The 22,988-nt window shown below is 45.0% G+C and overlaps 1 protein-coding gene across 3 annotated transcripts in view; it reads right to left on the bottom strand.

Annotated features, from left to right (window-relative positions):
* RBPMS (RNA binding protein, mRNA processing factor) overlaps window positions 1–22,163 on the bottom strand; it is a 171,206-nt gene extending 149,043 nt beyond the window's left edge. For all 3 annotated transcript variants that reach the window (XR_002828600.1, XR_001347653.2, XM_006086180.3), the window contains exon 1: window positions 21,616–22,163. Coding sequence is in view for 1 of the 3 variants with exons in the window: in XM_006086180.3 (XP_006086242.1) it covers window positions 21,616–21,681 (66 nt within the window). In the remaining 2 variants the exon portion in view is untranslated. The remainder of the gene's footprint in view (window positions 1–21,615) is intronic.
* Between the last annotated feature and the right edge of the window lie 825 nt (window positions 22,164–22,988).

Genomic DNA, 22,988 nt, shown 5'->3' with positions numbered 1-22,988 from the left:
AGTTCCCAAACTCTGAACCATTTCCTATAAACAAGAGGTTGCCTATAAACATTCAAGCAGACACAGGAGGTCCAAGGCTCATCAAAAATATTTGTTCATTGCCTCTAAATAGGATTTATGTTTACTTATAAGGTACTTGCCCTGGCAAGCAGAAATGTATCATTAATGAAAATGACAGTGGCCCACTGAGCCAGCATGGATAGTAACTAACGACTCAATACCCTTTGTTCTGATGATACTAAAAAAGGGGAAATATGACCAAGATGCTTCGAGAGTTCAACAAGGATATAAGACATAATAGTCTAACCTTCTACCCCTCTCTCGACCCAAAAAGCCATTTTGACATAGTGTACACCATCCACCCTCACAGCACCCTCCTCGGAGCAGGTTCAGGAGCTATCATTCTCTCCACTTTTTAAATTAACAAACTCAAAATGCAGAGATGATTTTATTTGACATTAAGGGATCCAGAAAGAGATGACGGCTCTTCTTCCAGACAGACATGGGGTCAATTAGAACGATGCAGCCTACTCTAAATAGGGACCAGGCTGCAGACCCCATCCTGACCTTTAGCTGCCTCACTGCTAAAGCAGGGGGGGGGGGGGAGGTGGTACAAAAGCACTTTGTAGACCGCTTCCAGCTCAAGTGAAACCTATGACAGCATAAATCTTTATGTCATTACCCGGACAACCAGTGCAGTAGAGAAAGTCTTTAAAACTAGTTTTCAAATATGTACATTTCCATATTTACATACTATGTATTGAAAAGCAGTGTCTTTTAAAAAAATATATATTTTTATTGATTTCACAGAGGAAGGGAGAGGGAGAGAGAGAAACATCAATGATGAGAGAGAATCATTGATTGGCTGCCTACTGGGGATCAAGCCCACAACCTAGGCACGTTCCCTAGACTGGATTCGAACCTGGGACCCTTCAGTCCGCAGGCTGACGCTCTATTCACTGAGCCAAACTGGCTAGGGCAGCAGTGTCTGTTTTGTTGAAGGAAAGTGAGCAAACTTTTGCAGTAATCTATGTTAAATATTTGGGCATTTTCATTCATTGATTAAAAAATATGGAGCATGAGCCCTGGTCGGTGTGGTACAGTGGTTAGAGTGTCAGCCCACAGACTGAAGGGTCTCAGGTTCAATTCCCGGTCAAGGGCATGTACCTATTTGCAGGTTTGATCCCAGGACCCGGTAGGAGCACATGCAGGAGGCAACCAATAGTTGTGAAAGAGACACATCAATGTTTTTCTCTCTCTCTTTCTCTCCCCCTCCCTCCCTTCCACTCTCTCTGAAAATCAATGGGAAAAAAGTATCTCGGGTGAGAACTGACCGAATAATCCTATATAATAAAGAGCTAATATGCAAATGATCATCACGCCCTCACACTGGAACTACTCAGACACTCCACACTGGGAGAGGAATGGGAACCAGCCAGGCACAAATGAGCTCGCAAGAGAGGAATGGGGACCAGCCAGGCTGCAGCCCGGGGGAGGAACAAACCACCTGCTCCACGGTCCCAGGCGCTAGTGCCTGCGCCTGTGGCCCGGAAAAGGGACAAGCCACCTGCCCTGCAGTCCTAGACACCAGCGCCTGTGGCTGCAACCCAGGAGAGGGACAAGCTGCCCGCCCCGTGGTCCTGGGCACCTGCAGCTGCGGCCCAGGCAAAGCCGCCCGCTCACAATCCCGTGGCTATGGCCAGCCCGAGCAAAGCCGGCCCGTGTCCTGGGTGCCTGCAGCTGGCCAGAGGGAAAGAAGCCCGGGTCCCGGTGACTGGCCAGAGGAGGGAATCCTAGGTTCTAGGTGCGGGGCGAAGCTGAGGCGGTTAGGGGCTATCAGGCCAGTAGGGGAGCAGTTAGGGGTGATCAGGCAGGCAGGCAGGTGAGTGGTTAGGAGCCAGCAGTCCCTGATTGCGAGAGGCAGTCGGACATCCCCCAAGGGGTCCTGGATTGGAGAGGGTTTAGGCCGGGCTGAGGGACCCACCCCCCCCCGCACAAATTTCATGCACTGGGCCTCTAGTAATAATAATAACAATACATAAATAAAAATATGGAGCATTACTGAAATGTTGTATCTGCTATTTCTTGTTTAAATACAGCATTTTAAAAAGGATGGATGTACTTCAAAATAATTTTGGGATAAGTTGCCTACCTTTCCAAGAAAAGAAAAGTTAAAAACTTAACTTTGGCTGGAATATTTCGTGCAAATGGATTTTACCATACTTGGTTTTCAGAGAAAAAGAATCAGAGATGGGTGCTAAATATAGACGTAATAAAGCTGAGGGCAAAGTACTTGTGAGATGACACTAACAATTAGCAAAAAAGTGGCATCACCAGCATTAAAATAGGAAATCTGAGCCCATTCTGGGAACACTGTCATGGACTGCCATAGCCATCAGCCTCCCCGCTGGCCCAGCTCCCCAGCAGAAGGCCCTGGACCCCAGTGGACAGCCTTATAAGGCAACTCTGCTCCGAGGGAAGATAAGAGCAACACTAAGCACTTAACATTTCCAGCGGCCTCTACAAATATTAACTCATTAATCCTCAGAGAGAGGGAGGAAGAAAGATACCCGACTAATTACCGTTAATTATGGCAAGGTGCTGGCAGCTTCCCTGGGGGGCCTGGTTCGGGGCCAGGCTCACTTCAGTTTTGTCAGGAACTGAGTAAACGCTTTCCTACTAACAAATAGGGAGGAGGAGGAAAATGTCTCAGCTTTGACAGTAAGTGAAGAAGACTCCACCCAAGATTCCAACCCTTAGAAGTATTAGGACTCCAACTCGAACGGCCTAGGAAAGGGGCAAGATGCAGGTGAGGGCCTGGGGTAAAGCGCGGCACTCAGCAGGAGGTGGGACTTGCTCTCCCCGAGCTGGTTTCTGTTTCCAAGGAGGCTTAGTATCCATCCTTTTACCTTCACGAATTAATTCAGCAACTGTGATTATAGTGTCAGTAAGAAATAAGACAGCAACCTATTCAGTTTGTAGAGGATTAAGTAACCTCATTAATTTTTTTTTAAATTAAGAAAATTTCAATGTAATAGTTATCAAATAATGTTTGCTGAGACTCTACACTGCATGACATATGGCCAGATGCTGGAAATATAAGAGTAGCAGATACATACAGACACAGACACACACACACACACATAATTTTTTAAGTCACTCAGAAAATAAGTTCTGCTAGAACCTGAAGTCCCCACAAAGGCAAGGTGCTTAGCTTTGTTCACTGATTTGCCCTAAACTGCCTACTATGTGCCCAGCACATTGTAACATTATAGGTGGTATGTGTATACAATGAGCACAAGTGTTGCTGGTTTTTTTGGGGGGGGTTAACAAAAATGTTCTAATATTTGAGTAATGAAGTGTACACTTTAGAAGGGTGGATGTTAAGGTACCTTATCTAAGGGTGAATTATACCTCAATAAAATGAAATTGTTATTAACAAAAGAACGGGGTCCCCTCACAGACTAGCTGTTGGGTTGCAGGTTAAAGAGAGAGAGTGCCAGGGGCAGACAGCAGACACGAAGCTTGGAAATGCAGGGAAGGGCTGGACCCTGCGGAGCTTTACATTCAGCGAATGAATCTGGATCTTACCCTCCAATTGCTCCACAAAAACGTGGTGGACAGTGCTCTCAATCTTCAGAGCACTTTCCTACACATCAGATCCTTTGATCAAGGAGCCCCCAACCAACACCTTTGGAAGAGGAATTCGCCATTAGTATTGAATGGACTAAGGGTGAGTAAAAGTCAATGGAGGCTCTGAAGGTCTAATACAGAGTCCAGACAGGTGAGATGGAAAAGACGGGAAAGGCTAGACTGTGGCAAGAAGTCAAAGGCCACCCAGGTTTTCTGAAAGTAGACACGCTATATATAACTGGGTGACTCACCTCCTTGAAAAGAAATTGCCACATTACTGATCACTGAGGGCTTAGGCAGGTCCCATATCTCAAATTCCTCTCTCTATGAAGGCAGCATCCTAAGAGGTACTAAGCTCAAGAGACCTCTTGATCTCCTTGGAATAAACTCTGTAGAAAGAGCACTCCAGACGGGCAGTGAGGTTTAGCGTAAGACGTCAGATTTTGAACTAACTGCTCAGGTTCAAATCCAGGGTTTGCCGTTTATTAGCTGTGGCCTAGAGCAAGTTATTCAACTCTCTGAGCCTGAGTTCCTCACCTGTACATTAGGAATAATGGGTCAGCACTTAGTGTGACAGTATAATGAGGACTAAGAGTTAACATACATAAACTGATGTGAACAGTGACTGGAACAAAGTAAACAAGGTCCCCTTTTAAGCCCATCAATTACAGTCTCACACCGACTATGCCCTTCCTTCAGAGCACTTATCAGTTTGTACGTCTATATTTACTTGTGCTTTTATTTATTATACACTTCCTTACTGCACTGTAAGTTCCAGGAAGGTCAAGGACAATGTCTACTTGCTGCCCACTGTATCGCCAGAGCCTAAATACAGTAGGAACTTAATATCCGTGAGATGACTATATCACCTAGGAATTATGTATTTCGTTTCTAAGGCTAAGAGTCACCATGACTGATAACAGCCATGCTATTCTGAATAGGCAGAATGAAGACACAAAGAAACAAATGCAGTCATGGCTTCGTCAAGGAAGTGAAGGGGAAATAGTCAAAGAGGGAAATGCTTTCTGGACTCCAGCATGCTAATCCAAACAGCTTGTGCTCGCAAGCCTAGCTTTAAAAAAAGACAAAAAAACAAAACAGGCAAAAGGCTTAACATGTTGACATTGAGTTCTGCAGGTTGTACAACTGTCACCAATGACAACTGACAAATAAAATTCTTTAAAATATCCTCAAACCTTTACCATTGTCATTCATTAAAAATTAACAGCCAAATAAGGCTCTCCCTGCCACGCAAATATGCCACAACCATTCCTATCTCTAAACGTGACGGTGACACGCTCCTACCACAGTGCCCATTCTTTCAACCTACAAGTATTTAAACCTTACCAGTGAAGGCCCATCTCTTTCTTCCAAAGAGCCTGTTCACTCTCATCCACAATGACCTCCCTCTGTGGATGTCTAAGCCCTGTCTATAGTACACAACACTGTCCATTTACACAGGAACTCAGATCGCTTCCCCACTGTTTTCTGTGTTGACTGGGTCCTTCCAACTAGGCAGGAAAACTGCTTCTCTGTACACACTTCCACATCCCCGATGAATGGCCAAGACAACAGCTGGCTTACAGCTCACCTTCAGTAAGGACCAATGACTGTACCCCAAGGGCATCTACCTCTTCCCCACTAATCAATGTTCTCTTCACCCACTCCTTGGCCATCTCTCAACTGGAATCTAAGACTAAAGAAAAGAAGGCATGTTTTCATTTTATTTGCAAAAGAGCTTCCAGTTCCTTTGAGAAAAGAGCTATCTATATATATAAAAGGCTCATATGTTAAGTGTCCGACCGTCCGACCAGTAGTTATGACGTGCACTGACCATCAGGGGGCAGACGCTCATCGCAGGAGCTGCCGTGACGTGCACTGGCCATTTACAGAGAAACAGCACCGCGGACCTGGTGCCCACAGGAACACAGGCCCCGCCACCACCCTCGAGCAACACCCCACCAAATCGGAGCCGATGCTGCTGAGACCCCATGGCACAAAATGCGGCTCACAGCCCAGCCCAGCCCAGAAACAGTTGCTGTGGGTGCCGGGTAATGATGTCACGTAGCAACGGCCAGCTTCCTCTTCCCTAGCGACTAGCCTCCTTAGAGTTTCTTCAGCACAGGAACACAATTTGCTTCATAGCCAGATGGAAACATTTTACACTTTAACCAAATGTCTGTGAAGCATTTTCCTGTGCCTCATCTCATTTGATCCTCACATAAGTCCTGGGTAGGAAACTCAGTGGAATCCTATTTTCTTTTCATTAGCTGGAAAACGGACATTTAGAAAGCTTAGAAACTTGACCCAACGGAAAAGTAAGAAATGGTGGACCTTGAAAATGACTTAAGGTTTTCTCACTGTGCAGAATATAGTCAAATATTACAGTTAAATATTTCACCTTTGTTCTCCCTGAGTGATCGATCTATAGTAATAATCTGCTTTGTGTTGATATTTACTGCTGTGTTGCTAAAAATTACCTGAAAGAGAAGTTGGGGTGCTTCACTGGGCTGGAAAAAGTTTAGCTAAATCAAAAAGCAAGTCTAATTAAGCAAGTTTATTCTATATATATAAAAGGCTAAGTTGACTCACTCATGCGCGATACACATAAAGCTCTTGCTGGTGCCAATCACACACATGTTTTTCGATCTGTCATTGTCAATTGTGAATTTCATTGACACTTCTATTATAAAGGGTGAATAGCGATATTAAAATATTTCTTCTAATTAATTTCCTTTCAATTTGCACAAATTTGTGCACCAGGCCACTAGTGTGCATATAAATTCCATATTATTTCACGACCTCAGTGGAAATTTACCTTGTTACACACTAAATGAGATGCAAATTCCACTCATATGCAACAGTCAGGATGAGTCAAGACTGAGTTTTCTATTACATCTGCTCACTTCCTAGAGTCACACTCTCAGAACATGTGTGTAGGCTTTGTGGAGGGTGTGTGCTCTGCAGGAATGTTCTGTTAACAATTAAGGAGGCCTTGAGGGCTGGGGTTAATGGTGATTGCCCTGCCCACATGGGGAGACCTTAGCTCCACTCCTCAGACAGTCTTTGGCTCTTGGTATGTTGTGGGCATCCACAGTGAAAACGCCCCTTGGGGGAGGATGAGAACGCCCCAATGGTCTGCTGTTCAGACGCAAGAATACTTTTGGCAGCTCCTAGACTGGAGCTCCAGCTCTCTTCCTCCATTTACTGGGGAGGAGAAGGAACATTTTCACTGGTATTGCACCGCAGGGTCCACACCTTTGTTTAAACTGTATCCGTAAAAGTTCCTTCCAGGGATGTAACTGGCTAGCTGTCCACCAAAACTTACGTCAAACTGACCCACGTGTCTAAGAGTGTCTCTACCCTCATCTCAAGAGCAAACCAACCAGCGACCAGAAAAGTGGAGAGGCAAGGACATACCCAGCAGTTCTGACACGTTCCCACAATGTAACACCTGTGAAATGGGACTGAATCTGACAATACAGTTCGTGTTGTTATCTCCCCTGACAAATGCTGGAACTGCCTTCGATGACATGTACATGCACACAGAACACCCAAGGTACTGGTCATCGCCAGTCGTGACATTTATAGCCAGCATTATCTATCAAGGACTTAATGTACAAGATCACAAAATCAACACTTTCATGTTCCATAAACTCAGGAATGACATCTCCAGAAATTACCCGCTAAACATCTGGTACCTACAGCAAGCAGTACCTGAAACAATTGGTCAATGTCTTCAAATGGGATTTTTAAAAAGTCAACATGTAAGATCCAGATGTTGTCCAGATCAGACTGGGATATTAATTCTGAACCACAGATAGCATACAAATGGGAACAACTCCACAGTGAAGAGCAACCCTTGAAATATTTTTTAAACTGCAGTGTCAGGGGATCTAGGAAAACGGGCCTGCTGAAACTGCTGGTGGGAGTTAAGTTAGTACAGCGCCTCTACAGAAGATGTGGCAATAAACAGCTTCTGCCTTAAGAAAGAATGTACGCCCTTTGACCCAGAAATTCCACTTCTAAAAGTTTAAGCTGAGGAAATCACTACGGTGCACACACGGATTTAGCTAGAAGGATGTACAGGCACTGTTTATATCACAAAGCTGAAAACAAGCTACACAACCAATAATCTCCACTGTCACGCAAAGATGCTCATAACATTGTCAACCGAAAAAAAAGTCAAATGTAAACATCCTAGTACGAGCCGAGCTTGTCTTTGTTAAAATAGAGGGGTGGGTGTTTGTGTGTGTATGTACACAGAGAAAAGGACTTTAAAAAGATACACACCAGTGTTAACTCTAGCTGTGAAGAAAGGCATTGTCGATTGTATATTTTTTGTTTACCTCTATTTTCTGGGGGGAGGGGGAGGAGGGGGGAGGAGAATTAATATAGGTGGACTTATTTGCCAAAAAGGAAAAAAAAAAAGATTTGTTTTGGGGGGGGGAAAAAACACACAAAAAAAGTGAAAAGAAACTTGGGCACGATGTAATCCAATTAGGTAAACAGATGGCTTGGGAATTTTGGTAGTCTCAATCCTAAAAAACAAATAAATTAAAAATCCAACGGGTTTATTATTTTCTTTTAATCTCTAAAATAGAATACATTACTACCCTTCCTCTGAGGAACTGGGAGAAATGACCCACAGAATTAAGTGCAAAACAGGATATAAAATATGCAAAAACCTCCCAAGAGCTCAACTCTGCTGCACTCGGAGTCTCTGCTGCAGCCCCTGCTACAGGAGCGGGCAATGCCCAGTGACAACCACCACCAAGTACTGTGTGACTATCCCAGAGCTTCAGGTAAAGGGAAACCACCTCAGGACCTCACAACAGTTCTCTATCCCATCTCTGTATGAGAAGTTTCCTCATTCATATGACTGCAAATTCATCCACTAGGGGTAGGGAGGAAGGTGAGGCATTTATGGCAGGCTTCCCAAGCAACATGATTGCATATTCAATTTGGAAAACATAATGCTCATTAGGTTTGCGGAGAGATTTCGGAGAGCACTGGAGTGAGTGGGGGGAACCAGGTCAAACAGCTGGATTTCTATGTCCAGGTCTCCTGCACTGAGCGGCACCCAAGTTACGCCTGGACTGACCTCCTCAGTGAATAAGGAAAAACAACCCTTTGTAGTTAACTTGAGGATGAGCTCACACCAGGAGGATTTCTCTGTGTAATCATGACCCATGATTTACAACAATGGAAATAGCCATTTTTAGGTGGATGAAAGGCCTTTCGGGTATTTTGAAAGGGAGAGGAAGAGACAGTTAATGGTTAAAACTTCTCCAAGTATATTTGCCAAAACCAGAAACTCATAATAGGCCAAGCCCCACAAGCACTTTTGAGGCCTTGCTCCCTCCCCACTGACTTGTTTTTTGTTTTGAAGATAGGGCAGTCAGTAGGTTGGGTGCACTATGACCAAATGGCAACAGATGCGGGTCTTGCAAAGGGCAAGATGCTTCCCTTTGATCCAAGAACACGGAGAGAAGGGACAAACATTTCTGATCACGACATTTTCACTGGGATTCAGGGTTTACCAGCAGTTGCACGAATGTGAAGAGCTACAGGCAAAAGCTGCTCTTCCACCCAATAAAACCAGACACGCTCCATTCCTAAACCCATCAAAACCACAAGCGAACCTACAGAAGACATGACAATTGGGAATGCTTGTAAGGCTGAGGCAGAAATGGTCATCAATGCAAAGCATTTTAGTGCCATGTTTTGCACAGTTCTAAGCAGCTTAATGTTGAGCTTATCACTCGTGTCTTATTTTCCTTATAAAAATACAAGTGGTGTTACATAGATAATAACTGGGAAACAACTAATACCCTAAATGAAAAACATTTGCCAAATGTACACTATATATAAGCCTCCAAACAAATCTAAATCAATGTCTATTTCAATATCTGTAAATTAATAACACGACAACAGTAACCTTTCTCAAAAATTTATGTGGCATGAAAATGAGAAAATCTACCAACACGTCAGACACTGGAATTTTCAATGAGAATAATTTTTCCCTGGACACCTTGAAATTATCAATGATCACATCTCTTTTAAACAATAAGGCATATTTAAAGTACAGTCTGCCAGGACATTTAATGCACATGCTGGGATCTGGACATCAGCTTTAATTTTCCTCTGTTCAGTAGCTGGTGCTGTGACGTAAGCAAACCGACTTCTTTACCCCCAACACACAGTATCCACCAGATACATCAGCAGGCCTTTCTAAAATGTAAAGCCTAAAAACAGTGGTGTAATCAGTCATCTGTTTTCTTTGAGACGATGTCTGTCTTTTCAAGTGTTCTGAAAACGTAGGTAAACCACAAAACCCTTTTCAACAAAATGTGTATTTCTAATTATTAGTTGGAAGATTTATATTCCTGGAAGGGGGGCGGGGGAAGGGGGGGGTGCGCCCAGAAGAGTAGTTCTTTGGGGCAAGTCAGCAAGAATTTGTAAAGGCAAAGTAATTTTGATAAGACAGCTACTTCCCTAGCAATATAAACTCAGGATCCTGCTGTACAAAGACAGATACAGAGACCAGTCACTTCCAAGTGAAGACAGGACGTTATCCCTAAGTTGGGGTGAGGTCTGGCAGTTCATAGTTCATCTGGGCCAGCTATCCCACATGATTAAACTTCTCCTCCTCCCACCCCCTCCCCCATAGTTAGGAGAGCAGGAGGAGGCAGAAATCACTCCTACTATCCAGGTTGTCTGTTGAGATTTAGAAAAATAAAGACAGTAGTTAACACAGTTTTTCAAATCTTTGATTTATTTATTGGGTATTTATTAGCAAATCACAACGCCCCATTTTTTACTTATGGAGAAACAGGTAATACAAAAATCATCTCCTTCCTCCATTCCATATTTCTGCATTTTGCTGGTGATGGGTTTTTCAGGAGAAGGCTGAAAGCCAAGGTTAAAGCTAAATGCCACAGTGGGTATAATTCTGCCCAACCTGGTTCCTTCTTGCCTTCTTGGGGCTAACACCCTCCTGAAGAACTTCCCTGGTGCTCACGGTTGGTACCGCCCAGCACTTGGGCCCTTGGGAGAAGAGGCAGGGAAGGAATCTTCTCCGTCTCCTCCCCCATCAGAATGGCTAAAGCAGAGATTCATCTCCAAGCTCAGGTTCTCTGCATAATCCTCCTCAAAACACAACGAGGCAGGATGGGACTTAAAGAATCCCTTTGTTTAGCAACGGTCATTTCCGGCCATTAGTACACACCCAGAAACTCCTACCCATTTCTCAAGGAGAGGCACTGACTTAGTAAAAAACAAAACAGAGTTCAGGCTTCACACCATTCTCCTCCAAACAGCCTATCCCTCCAGCCCAGGTGGGTGCTGGCCGGCCCAGAATCACCTCGGGGAACGGGAAGTGGAATAAGTGGGCAATGGGAATGAAGTTACACTTCTTTTCACGCACAGCAGGCCTTGTCTGTCCAATCCCTACATTTTAGTTCAGGAAACAGAGGCTTCACTGCCTTGTCAAAGATAAAACAGCTGAAATGACTTGTCCTGAGTCCCTGAGAAAAGGAGAGAGAATCTTAAGAAAAAAATTTAAAAAACGAATGAAGAGTACTGATGGTCAAGAACGGACTAATGTAAGGATTCATGTACCATTGGTTCTAACACTCTCAGACAATGGATGACCGTGAGGTTTAAAAAGTTCGCTCAAGGTCATGTATTGTGACATGAATGCCACAAATGAGGCTCATCCAATGGCCTGCGTTTCCATGAGGGCAACCGTGTGCTCCACTAACAGGCAGTCCGATGACCAAAGGGATAGAGACTTACATTTCTTTCATCCTGAAACGTCACCCGTTCTGCTTTACAACGAATACCAACGGCTCCTGAGTCTGTGGGCCGGCCCAGTGGGTGTGCACTGTGGCTGTGAGGTGCCTCCATAAAAGTTCACAAAACCCAGATGCGACGCTCCCTCCTGGCTACCCATACAGGTGCTTGAGGGCTGGATTTGTCCGGCTACAGCCTACATTATCCTGAGCTACGTGCCTTTTTACTTTGTAGGCAAACGGAGGGAGAGAAAACACGTGGAGCTTGAGGCTAGACTAAATCATAGGACAGAGAGTGCTAAGTCTACCTCCAAATCAATTCCACCTGGGTTACTAACATTAACCCTTTGCAACCCAGCAATCACATCTGCAAAACAGGAATCAAAGTCACCTTGCCTACGTTTACTCATCACCCCATTCCAGGCCCACAGTGCACTCCTGGCGCCGTGAAATTGTGTACTAGGTCTCCATCCTAACTGAGCGAAGGGAAGGAAGATTCCTTGATGTGTGAAAAACTGTGCATAACCCCTAAGCGGCCCCCTTCCTCCACAAGGGATCTATTACTTACCCTCCCAAATTTCTGGCCTAAAAGCTGTGATAATTATACTTTCTGATGTAATTAAGTGGAGATGGGGATCCAGAAATGATCACCTTGAAGGCGGCATTAATTAAAATTTAATCTAAAAACTGCTGGAAAAGGTTTATGATGCTGTGGTGTATTGTACAGGCCTGGGTTTGGCAGGTTGGTTTGTATTCTAGTTATTTAAAAAAAAATAATTATCGAGCAGTTTCAGGTACTGGGGGTTAAAGGGCCATGAAGTCACATTCCAGGAGTGCAAGACAAATAAGTACACAGGTAATGTCAGTGACTAAGAAGTACTATCCGGAACATGAAAGAGGGATGTAATAGTGGTTTGGAAAGTGGGGCCACTTTAAATTTGGAGGTCAAAGGTCTCTCTGGGTGACATCTGAACTGAGATCCGAATGAATGACAAGGAAGAGGCCGCCCTGTAAACATCTGGGTGTAGGGTGGAACAGCCAGCACAAAGGCCCGGAGGCTGAAACAAGTTTGGCAAGTTGGAGGGACCTAAACAAGGCCCAAGCAGCTGAAGCGTAATGAAGGAGCCTGTGATTCCTGGGAGATGAGGTCAGAGACCAGCAGGGCCCGGTCACATGCACCACTGGAGAAATTCTAAGCTTCTACCCACCAGCTGTAAGACCTTAGACAAGTGACTTAATATCTCAGAGCCTCAGTTTTCTTATCCCTAAACATGGGATGATAACACTTCATGTGGTTTGTTAAAGTGCCATGTTTAAAACAGAGTAGACACTCTTCAGTAAATGCTTCATGAATGAATGTACAAAAAAAAAATCCACAAATGCTTTTACAAGTCTGATTGTATTTGGATATGTACCTGATCTTCAACTCTCCCTTCCATTAATTTTCTTACACATTAAATGGGACTGAAAAGGAAATCTGAGCAACAAAAATGGTCTCGGCGTTAGTTGGCTCTAACAAATCTTTTGCTCATTAATGGGAAAATGTTTCAAGATCCTGGAAAAGGAGGAATTGGGTTTCGAAAAGTAGAGAGGGGAGAAGGCAGAATTGGAACACAACGATTTGGCCTAGCAGTGGCTGCTGGACTCAGGCTGCTCTGTGTTCTTTCTACTGATTAGCAAGGCCCCGGGGAGAAGCAATTAACAATGTTTTCAGTCCTCTGTCACCCAGCATCCCTGGGCAGGCACAAGACGGAAGAGAGTGTGAGAGAGAGTGTGTGTCTGTGTGTGTGTGTGTGTGTGTGTCCCTCCCCCCAACCCCAAAACACTTCCTGCCGGCTTAGAGGGACACTGTATTGAAAAACAGATGCCTCTTTGGAAACTCACACATTTTAAGTCCTGTAAATCACACATGCTGGGGAAAGTAATTACACTGTTGCAGCACTTCCCCTGCAAGCACAAAGGAAATTCTGGTACTTCTGTAATAAGATAGCACTTTATTCTGGTACTTCTGTAATAAGATAGCACTTTCTATGCGGGACCTTCTCTCTTGAGGCCCCAACCATCCATCCTCTAGGTGGGCATAGGAGGGATTTTCACAAAACTGGATCCTGGGGGTTCCAGGAAAAACATTGTTTTTTAATCTTTGAGATTTCTCTTAGAATAATGTTGGCCACCTGCCAGCATACCTACCTGGTGACATAATTCAGGAAGAGCAAAGGAACGTCATTTAAAAATCAACTCATGAGAAATAGAGGTTAATTCAAAGTAGGAACTGGCCTCCCACTTGTTTTCAAGGGTTGGTGAGATGCACCCCAATTTTGAGACACCCAGGTTTCTCGCACCTTCCTCAAATCCAAGGGGCTGGGAGGACGGAGCAAGGCGGCTACGGTTATGGCCCTCAGCATTTACATTTGTATAACAGTGCTGTATTACAGCCCGGAATTTCGAACTCATCTTCCTGGTGTGATTGGCATTTATTACTGCTATTTCCTTTTTCTCCACTATTCTACATAATATGCATCATAATGGTTACAGTGGAGTTAAAACCTATGAGAAACACAAAATGTAGACAACAGTCTCCAATTCTCAGGCCCTCCTTTTTCTTTCTCCACCAGCAGACCCTTAGCCGAGAGCAGAAAAGGCAGCACATTGAAAATGTGACCCACAGAATAGACGACGTAGGTCTCTGGCCAAAGGCTCATTTTGCTATTTCACCTCCTCCTCCCCCCAAATAAAGTCAAAAAAGAACAAAGCAACTCGGGGAAATTTTTTTTCTTAGAAAAAAACTCAAGACTCTCCAAGCCACCCGTCCACCTGTACGTTCCAAGCCCACCTACAAATGTTATGGTAGCTTGACCTTCCCTTCTAGGCACAGGGTGTGTGTGTGTGTTGTGTGTGTGTGTGTGTGTTGGGGGGGGGGGGCAGGGAGGGACTGTGAAAGCCTGGGAGTTAACTAAAAATTTTAGAGGAGAACAATTTCCATTGACTGGATGAAAGCAAAAAAAAAAGTGTAAGAGAAATACTATAGATACCTAGGTTTTTCTAAGCTCCTCCCTCTTCAGGCTTTCAAATGGTTTCAGTATACCAAACACTACTAGGTGATAATTAGGCAGACTATATGTGATACATTTTTATATTCCTACATTACAGGGTGCTTTAACATTTTTGCTTTAATTTTCCCCAAGTTCTCCCCCTCTCCCCAAACACTTTTTTGCATAGATAAAGATTTAAGTAAAATTCATTTCTCTTTTGTTGCCTACCCACACGGGCTGCCTAGAAAACAGTGCCGGCATCTCCATTTTTCTGGGCACGTGCACTCACATTGCCCACCGGTTCAGTTACCAGCCATAGGTTCTTGAACTCTTCTGAAAATCGCTTTTCACAATCAGACCTCTGCATCTCCAAACCAACATCTTCGTCACCTACTTGCCTCCTTTTGTTCCCCTCTCAGCCTCCCTATTTTCTATTTCTACAAATACAGCCACTACTTAGCTAGTCGCCCACTGGGGAAACCCAAGAGGCTTCCCAGATGCAGCTCGTGGTCTCTTCTGTGAATCTGACAGTTGTTGAGGTCCCTGAACGCCTCCGTGTCTCTGGTTCAGTGGCCACTCCAAAACCTGCTGCACCCCCTTTCCCACTGGAACGTTCCAGAATGCCAGGTCTCTACTCCATAGCAGCCCAGATCCCATCATAAGATAAAGTCTGACTCCCGGGAACGAAAGGACAGCTCCTCCATCATCTCCCCTCTGAAGCCTCCCCTGACTCTCTCCCTTCCTCTCCCGCCAGGCCTTGCTCGCTGTCTCCAAAAAGGCTCCTTTTAAAAAGCCCCTGTGTTTTCATACATAGGCCAATCTTTCTCCCACTGTCTCAACCCTTTCCTCATCTGACTGAATCTTAACTGAGACATAGCTCAACTGTCACCTCTTGTCAAAGCTCTCCTTGACACAGCTCCCTCACCCTCTCCTCCTTGCAGTGTGGACTGTGTTCTGCTGTAACATGGTGCTTTATTACGCCTGTCTGTTTACACAGGGCAATCACCCCTAAACTGGGAGCATTACCTCTCAGAGGCCTTGGCACCCCCAGAATCTGCACATCAAGGCCCCCCACTACTCAGCCTCTCAGTGGCTCCCTATAAAATGAGGTTCATCATCATGGCGGTACCCAGATCAACTTGTGAGGATGAAACAATGTCAATACACATCAATTGCTTGCCATTACTTGACACATAGTAAATATTCAAAAGTTAACAACCATTTCGTGGGTGAATGGATAAAAAGAGTTCTGAAAACTTTATAGGATCAAATATTCTAGTATTTTCTTGTTTCTGCTTTCAGTAAACATGACAAACTGGGCAACTTTATTCTGATAAACTCAAAGATGTGTATTGGTTTTATATACAGTCAAGCACTCCCCACCCCAAACACACACAATACACTGAGGTTGTTTCAAACAGTCTTCCAATACACATTAAAGAGTCATACCCAAGTTAGCCCCAGCCATCAAATAAACTCATCCCCATCAGGGACGGTATTCTGATACTGACATAGCATCAATTTAAATATCCGGTCCGTCCTGCATGGCCTCAAGCCCCCTGAGCCATGCAGACACTTTTGCTACAGCTATTATTAAGGTTCATTCCCCTCATTCCTTCCTAAGTTTTTTCTTTGACCAAAGCAAGCACTGTTCAAGAGGAACATCTGCATTCCCTTTCTCCTATCCCCAGGCAGACATTAAGGTGCCAAGTGAAACTGAACACAAACATTCCAAAGTGGCTGTCACACAGGGCAGGCTTGTTTGGGATCTCAGGGAGCCCTGTGCTCTTCCACCCAGGCTTGGAGAAGCCCATGTCCAAAGATCAAAGAGAGGTCCACAGATTCTAAAAACCCAAATGCACCTGGGAATGAGCAGCCCACACGGGCAGGGGCTGCTGGATGGACCAGGCATGCTCACCTGTGAACTCAAACTAAGGCTATTCATGGCAGGTGGAGGAAGTGAATTTCCCAGCTGATCCATCCATGACCTCTAAATCCCCTGTGGGCAAGGGGTCTCCATCATAAACAGTGGCTGCTTTTTAACAGCTTACCTATGCAAGGTCATCATCACCAACCCTACCGATAAGGCTATTTTATAAATTGTGCATGTATAAGGAAGTGTGTATGTGAGTGAGTGAGTGAGTGAGTGAGTGAGTGTGTGTGTGTGTGTAGCTTGCAACTTTGTGTGGTACTTTGCTGGTGCTAGGGTACTATCCATGGGTAGGTGATGAGTGTTGGGAATACTGTGATGTCATTAATCTTTAAAAAAAAAAAAACTAAGAGAAGAAGGTAATGATTCAGGAGTTAAACGAAGATAACAGAAAGCTAAAGAGATAACTGGAATTCTGCGGAAAAGCATCTCTTTGGGATTGGGTGATGGGATCCTGCAAAAATAAAGGCTGAAACTTGAAAGCAATTCAGGCAAAATCAAGAGGGAAACTGTGGGTGAAGCCAGTGGTTTGCAGAGCACGTTAAGGCAATTTTGTCAAGTTTGGATCTTATTGTGTGGAGAACAGAGCGTCGCTGAAGGAGTTGAGGCTGAGGGAGTCAGAGGACACTGCACTGCAATAGGGTGTAGGGATGGATTGAGAAAACAGATTAGAACAAAGAGAGCTGCTCAACACCACGAAAATGAGCCAGGATAAAGGAGTAAGTGAGAAACATGAAGAAAGGCTAGGAGAACAGAAGAGGTCGGATTCCTGCAGCCACGCTTGTGAACAAAACAGAATGTAACCAGCCCAGTGGTTTCGTGACACCTACAGATACGGCAAAGAAATTTAATGACATCTACAAAGCAAAAGATGTTATTTTTGTTCACGTGTTCATTTTAGAAAATCCAGAAAGCACAGAAAAACATCAGAAAGTAAATAAAAATGATCTATAATCCACCAATCTGATCATTTTTATTAGTATTTGATTTTACATACGTATTTTTTAAAGAACTGGCATCACATGGTATAGACATTAAAAATCTTTTCTTTTCACTTACTGTTATAACATTGAGGATTATCCCCTCAATTAAAATGTAGTCAGAAGCAGGAAGAGACAAAATCAGATTCTCCCAGGTAGCCTTCAGAAGGGAGTGCCGCAATGCAGACACATTGCTTCTAAGATTTCTGACCTCCAGAACTGGGAGGAAATACATTTCTGTTGGTTTAAGTCCCCAAAATATTTTTTTCTTCCCCAGCCCATCACTGATCCCCTTTGTCCTAGCCAAACCATCTATCCAATAAACAAATGCCATTGGAAACAAAGAAGCCTGAACATGAACATAAGGGTTTATCAGGGAAAAACCACCAATAACTCTTGTTATTGGGAAAATAACAAAGGTGCGTGCCATGTTGGCAGGGGTCTTGCAGCAGCATTTTACTATGAAGTCACCACATTTTCATCCAACACTCTTGTCGCCAAATCTATCCTATGACTGAGTATAAGTTTATTGTATTAGATCTGATTTGGAGTAACAGAAACCCCAGGCTTGGTTAAATTGTATGAAACCATTATGTACTTTTCCCAAGTCATCATATAGATGAATCTTAACACTCAATGAAAACCTGAGGTTGCCACACCAAATTGACATGGTACCCTTTCTCTGTGCCAATTATAAGAAACAATTTTCTTCATGACCCTGATATTTTGGCAAAATTACTAACCACTTTAAAACAAGGAATGTGAGGTAAAGATTTGTATTAATTTCTGAAAAACTGACCTTACTACGTGATTTCTGCCCAACATCTGCCAAACATCTTTTTGATCAACATTCCAACACTGCCAAGTTCTTTGCTTTTTTAGATTTAAGTACAAGAAAATTCAGTCAACGCAATTTAGGGAGAAATTACTCTAACACCAGCACCTCAACATAATAAAACACTTTAAGAAATAATCTGTAATCAGCCTAAAAAGTACCCAATGACACAGATAAAATGAAAGTAAAAATAAAACCAAATTATATATTTAGCTTATTTCCCAAAAAGAAATTCCTATTTTGAAAATTCAATGACCAAAAAGACATTATTTCTACCTACTACTAGATTTTAAAAGAGCTCAAATTTCAAACAACTGATAAGTTTAATCATTACTAATATATTAATAAAGTGTAAACTACCAAAGGTGTTTCAGAGAATACTGCCTAGTCTAAAATTAGAGGCAAATTCTAGGAATCATTTTGTTAATTGCATAAAGATGTAAGAAATAATCTAATACCCTCTACATAAGCCTTATAACTCTCAGGTCCCAGAAAGATTTTGACAACCGGTTTTCCTTGATAGGAACAACTTGCACAGCAATACACATGTATAGCATACTAGTCAGAAAGCCAGATGTGTTATCTCTTACACAGTTGGCTAGTCAAATCTTAAAATTATTTTTTTCTCAAAGTTTTAAATATTACCCAAAACAGAAGTCTGTCCTGTCCAAGTTCTAAAAAACTTCCAAACTTAAAGAGCTGCAGAAAATTCTCCTAAGTCCTAGACTGCTCAATCTATACAGTTGTAACCAAGTAAGTGTTTTTGTAGCAGTTACTTCAGTGTAAGCTTTAGAAGCTGGGATAAAATGTCCAGGAAGATAAAAGAAACTTATTTTAAAAATAGGGAAAAAAATTACTTGGATTCTATAATGTGGCTCAGAGAGAGTAAATTACCCTGATGATCTATGAAATAAACTATTTTCTCTTGATGATTGGACTCTTTTCCCCATCAGTTCAATCACCACCAGAAACTACAAGACACATTTTTTTTCCACTCTTGCCATTATGTGTATATACATTTTGTTTGTGTGTGCTGTTTACTGGAGTCCTCAGCTAAGACTTTCAAAGGGTTTTGAGGACAAATTGCTGATCGCTGGGTGGGCGGGAAAAGGATCCAGGGTGGTGGTTTTGTATAATGCTGAGCACATTAATGGGACTCACTAAAAACCGTATTTATTTTACTTGTGGCTTTCAGGGTTAGACAAAAGAGGTTAGGAGTTTTTCCAAATCAAAACATAAACCCAAACCAGGGAATTAGGGCAAAATTACCTGGATCATTCAGGCCAACTTACTCACTTTTCCTGAAATTTTAACATTATAAACCCTCTCTCTTCACCTCTTGTTCAACTTGGATTCTGAAATCTTCCTAACTGTCCTCTTATTTTAAAAATAACCAATACCTTGCTAAGACTACGAACACTTCCTTGAGTCACATGCCATTCCCACCTGAATGGGAACAGTCAAGGCAACAGGACAGGGAAAAGGCAGTGACTGTACTGTGATCGCCTGTGATTCTAATTGGACACAACCTCACAGGTACAACACCTCAAGTACTGTCAGCCGTTAGACTGAGAAAGGTCAAGCAGAAAAATGTGACTTTTCTCTATTTAACTTTGTCAAGTAGGTTATGATTGGGAATACACAAACCTCTTTTGCTACCTACACCAAAAGAAAAAAAAAAGAAAAAAAATTGGTTTGCCTGATTTAACTTTTTTCCATTTACAAGTTTTCTCAATTGGGTGAACACACAGAAAGATGGTTTCATACAATATAGTCCCACCCTTAGAAGTAAACAGACTGCCAACCCAATTGAAATAGAAAGGTTTCTAAAGCAAGTATTACAGTGATGTGTTAGGTGAATTAGTTAAATGTAGCAATTCCAAAACAAGGCAAACTTTTCACCGTTTCTTAAATTTTACTTCAAAGGTAGGGAAAATAAATAGCAAAGCAACCAGTAAGGTTCAAGAAAAAGTGGAACTTGAAATGTGAACCTTCATCTCTTTGAAAAAGAAAATGTCTTTACTATTCCTTCACTTGTAGTTAAACACAAGAATGTAAACAACACTTTTCAAATTAACAGTTTATAATCAAATAGGCAATTTCCTCCAGTGAGAAGGCAAGTTTTGGCTTGCAGCAATTCACTTAGGTCACACTACCATACAATTGTGTTAAGATTCAAATCTGGTGCTAATTTTGCATACTCTTAGAGGTCTCTCCTCTAGCTTCCCCATTTAAATATGCCCATTTTACAAGTGGACAATGTGCGGATGGCTTATAGGCATTTATTAAATCCTCCACAAAGTTTGACTTCACTATCAGAATTTTAGATTACACACAACACAATATCTCAGTACTAGTAATCTTAACACCCTAAAGGCTTTAGAAGTTTAGCATCAGTTTACCTTTCTGTTAACCTTATCTATTAGGATGAATACCTGTAAGAATGCTTTATAGGTCCTATCTAGATACATACTTGCTTGCATCTACACGCACTCTAAAGTTCTTTTTAGAATGTTTACGAACTCAAGTAGGTGGGCTCTTAAAAAGTAGGCGAAACGTATTGCTTCTTGGACCCCCGATACTGTACCTGCAGGAACAGAAGCATCCCATACGATACCACAAGTATATTGACACGATTCTGAAACCTGTGTTCCGGAGTCCCCTCCCACCCTTACTGAATTTTCTATCAAAGAAGCGCTGCGCAGCCGCAACCTTTTCATCGTTATTAGGGACCCACCACAAGAAATTTAGGCTCAGAAGTCAGAGTCCTATTTAAAATAGCTTCGATGAGCACTTGGTGAATTGTAAACTTTTAAGCTTTTTTTGCCCCCCTACTCCTCGGCGCCGCGTCGCCCTAAATTTACAAAAACCTAATCAGCCCAGGTTCGGGGTCTCTGACTCATCAGAGAAGAATGTGGCTCAGGAGTTATCTATTAATCCAAAATGCCTCCGCTGGAAAGATATTTCACCCAGAACTTTCAGCGCTGAGAGGGAGGGGGCAGGGCGCAGAAGGTATCTCTGAAGACGAACTTTCCCCGAGTTCTTCCTTAAACCGCACACACACGCACCCCCCACCGCCGCGCACCCCGCCGCTCCCCGCGCCGCACGCAGGGCTGGGTCCTGACCCTCCGCGTCCCCGGGACCTGAGGTCACTCCGGAGTCAGTTTTCGATTCCGCTTTTAAAAATCTCGGGGAAACAAAGCTGAGCGTTATGCTTCCGAAAAGTCTCCGAAAAGTCCGCAAAGTTACGCAATGGGAGGCACGCACCCACAACAACACACTCTTCGCGGATACACCCTCCCGGGGCCACGGTCCGGGGCCGCTCCCCACCCCGGCCCGCCGGCCGCTCCCGCACGGGGGAGGAAGCCCGCGCGGCCGGCGCCCCGGGTCGCCCCGAGCCCCTCCGTACCTCTTCCTCCTGAAGGTTGGCCTCGCTCGCGGTGTTCTCCTTCTCGGCTTTGACGCCGTTGTTCATCTTCCCGGTGCTCCCTCGCCGGGCAGGCTGGGCGCGGGGCGCTCGCCCACTCTTCCCTTCCCCGGGCGCGGCGGGCTGTGCCGGGCAGCGGCGGCGGGCGCCTCAGGAAGTGCGCGGGGGACTCCGGGCAGGGCGAGGCGCCGGCTGACCGAGCGGGGACCGAGGCCACCGGGACCCGGGCGGGAGACCTGGAGAGCGAGGGCGGGCGCGAGGGAAGGAAGGAAGAAAGGATGGGGCGAGGACGCGCGTTCCAGGAGGGACCCCCGAGAGTTGGGGAGGTGGCCGAGTAGGGGCTGGGGGGGGGCCGCAGCCCGAGCCTAGCAGCTACTGAAAGGCGGGGGCGAGGGGCGCCCAGGGAGGAGGAGGAGGAGGAGGAGGAGGAGCGGGGCGGCGGGGAGCGGGCCGCGGCTGGGACGCTGGGACGCAGGGACCCGAGAGCCGCTGAGTGCGCGCTCCAGGCAGGCTCTGGGAAGTCCGGATCCAAGCAGCTCCCTTTCTCTCGCCTTCCTCCCTCCCCTCCCCACTCCCTCCTCCCCTCCCCTCCCGCTCCTCCTCCTGCCTCCGCCCTCCCCGGACAGGGCAGTTGGTTGTCGCCGGGAGGGACGGGATGCGGACGGCGAAGCCCCCCGCGAAAGGAGGGGCTGGGAGGGGCTACGGGCTGTGGGGGACGCAGCCGACCCCCTGTCCCCGGCTCCGCGGTAGGTCGGAGGGTGAGGGCCGCTGAAGGGGAGGGATGGTCAGGTCCTCAGGGTTCGCCTGCTTCGGGGCGCCCCGACGGCCGTGCGGGGCCCCGAGTGGGTGAACTGGCGGGGCGCGTCAGTTGGGTGCGGGGCTCCGGAGAGCCAGGCCCTGTCCGTGCGACCCCCTCCAAGTGTGAGGTGCGACTTTTGTTTGCGGGCTTCTCACGAGGGATCTGCACCCCCTGTCCCGAAGCCTGCCCCTCCTTTTCAGGACGGGATTAGACCCATTCCTTCCCTTCCTAGCCGGCAGCTGGAAATGACAGGATGCGAGAACGCGAGTGACATCCGGGGGCGGCCCGCGTGGGCGTTTGGAGGCGCAGCTCCCAGCCGCCTCCCACGCCGGGTCCTGCGAAACCGCCGCCGTGGCTCTCCGCCGGGCTCCCCGGGCCCCTGTGCAGACCCCCTCGCAGCCCGCCCCAGGCTGTTCTGGGATTTATCTGTTTACCTGGCTGGCTTTCTCACTCTTTTGAGAGCTCCCCCCTGGACGACGAGACTGTAACCTGTTTATCTTTTAGTCTCACGGCTTTTAAAATGCGCTCCCTGGTATACAGTAGACACTGGACAAAT

Source organism: Myotis lucifugus, unplaced genomic scaffold, assembly GCF_000147115.1.
Source record: "Myotis lucifugus unplaced genomic scaffold, Myoluc2.0 scaffold_26, whole genome shotgun sequence".
Classification (NCBI taxonomy): Eukaryota; Metazoa; Chordata; class Mammalia; order Chiroptera; family Vespertilionidae; genus Myotis; species Myotis lucifugus.
Note: the sequence above shows the minus strand (reverse complement) of the source record. Positions and strands in the feature narration are given on the sequence as shown.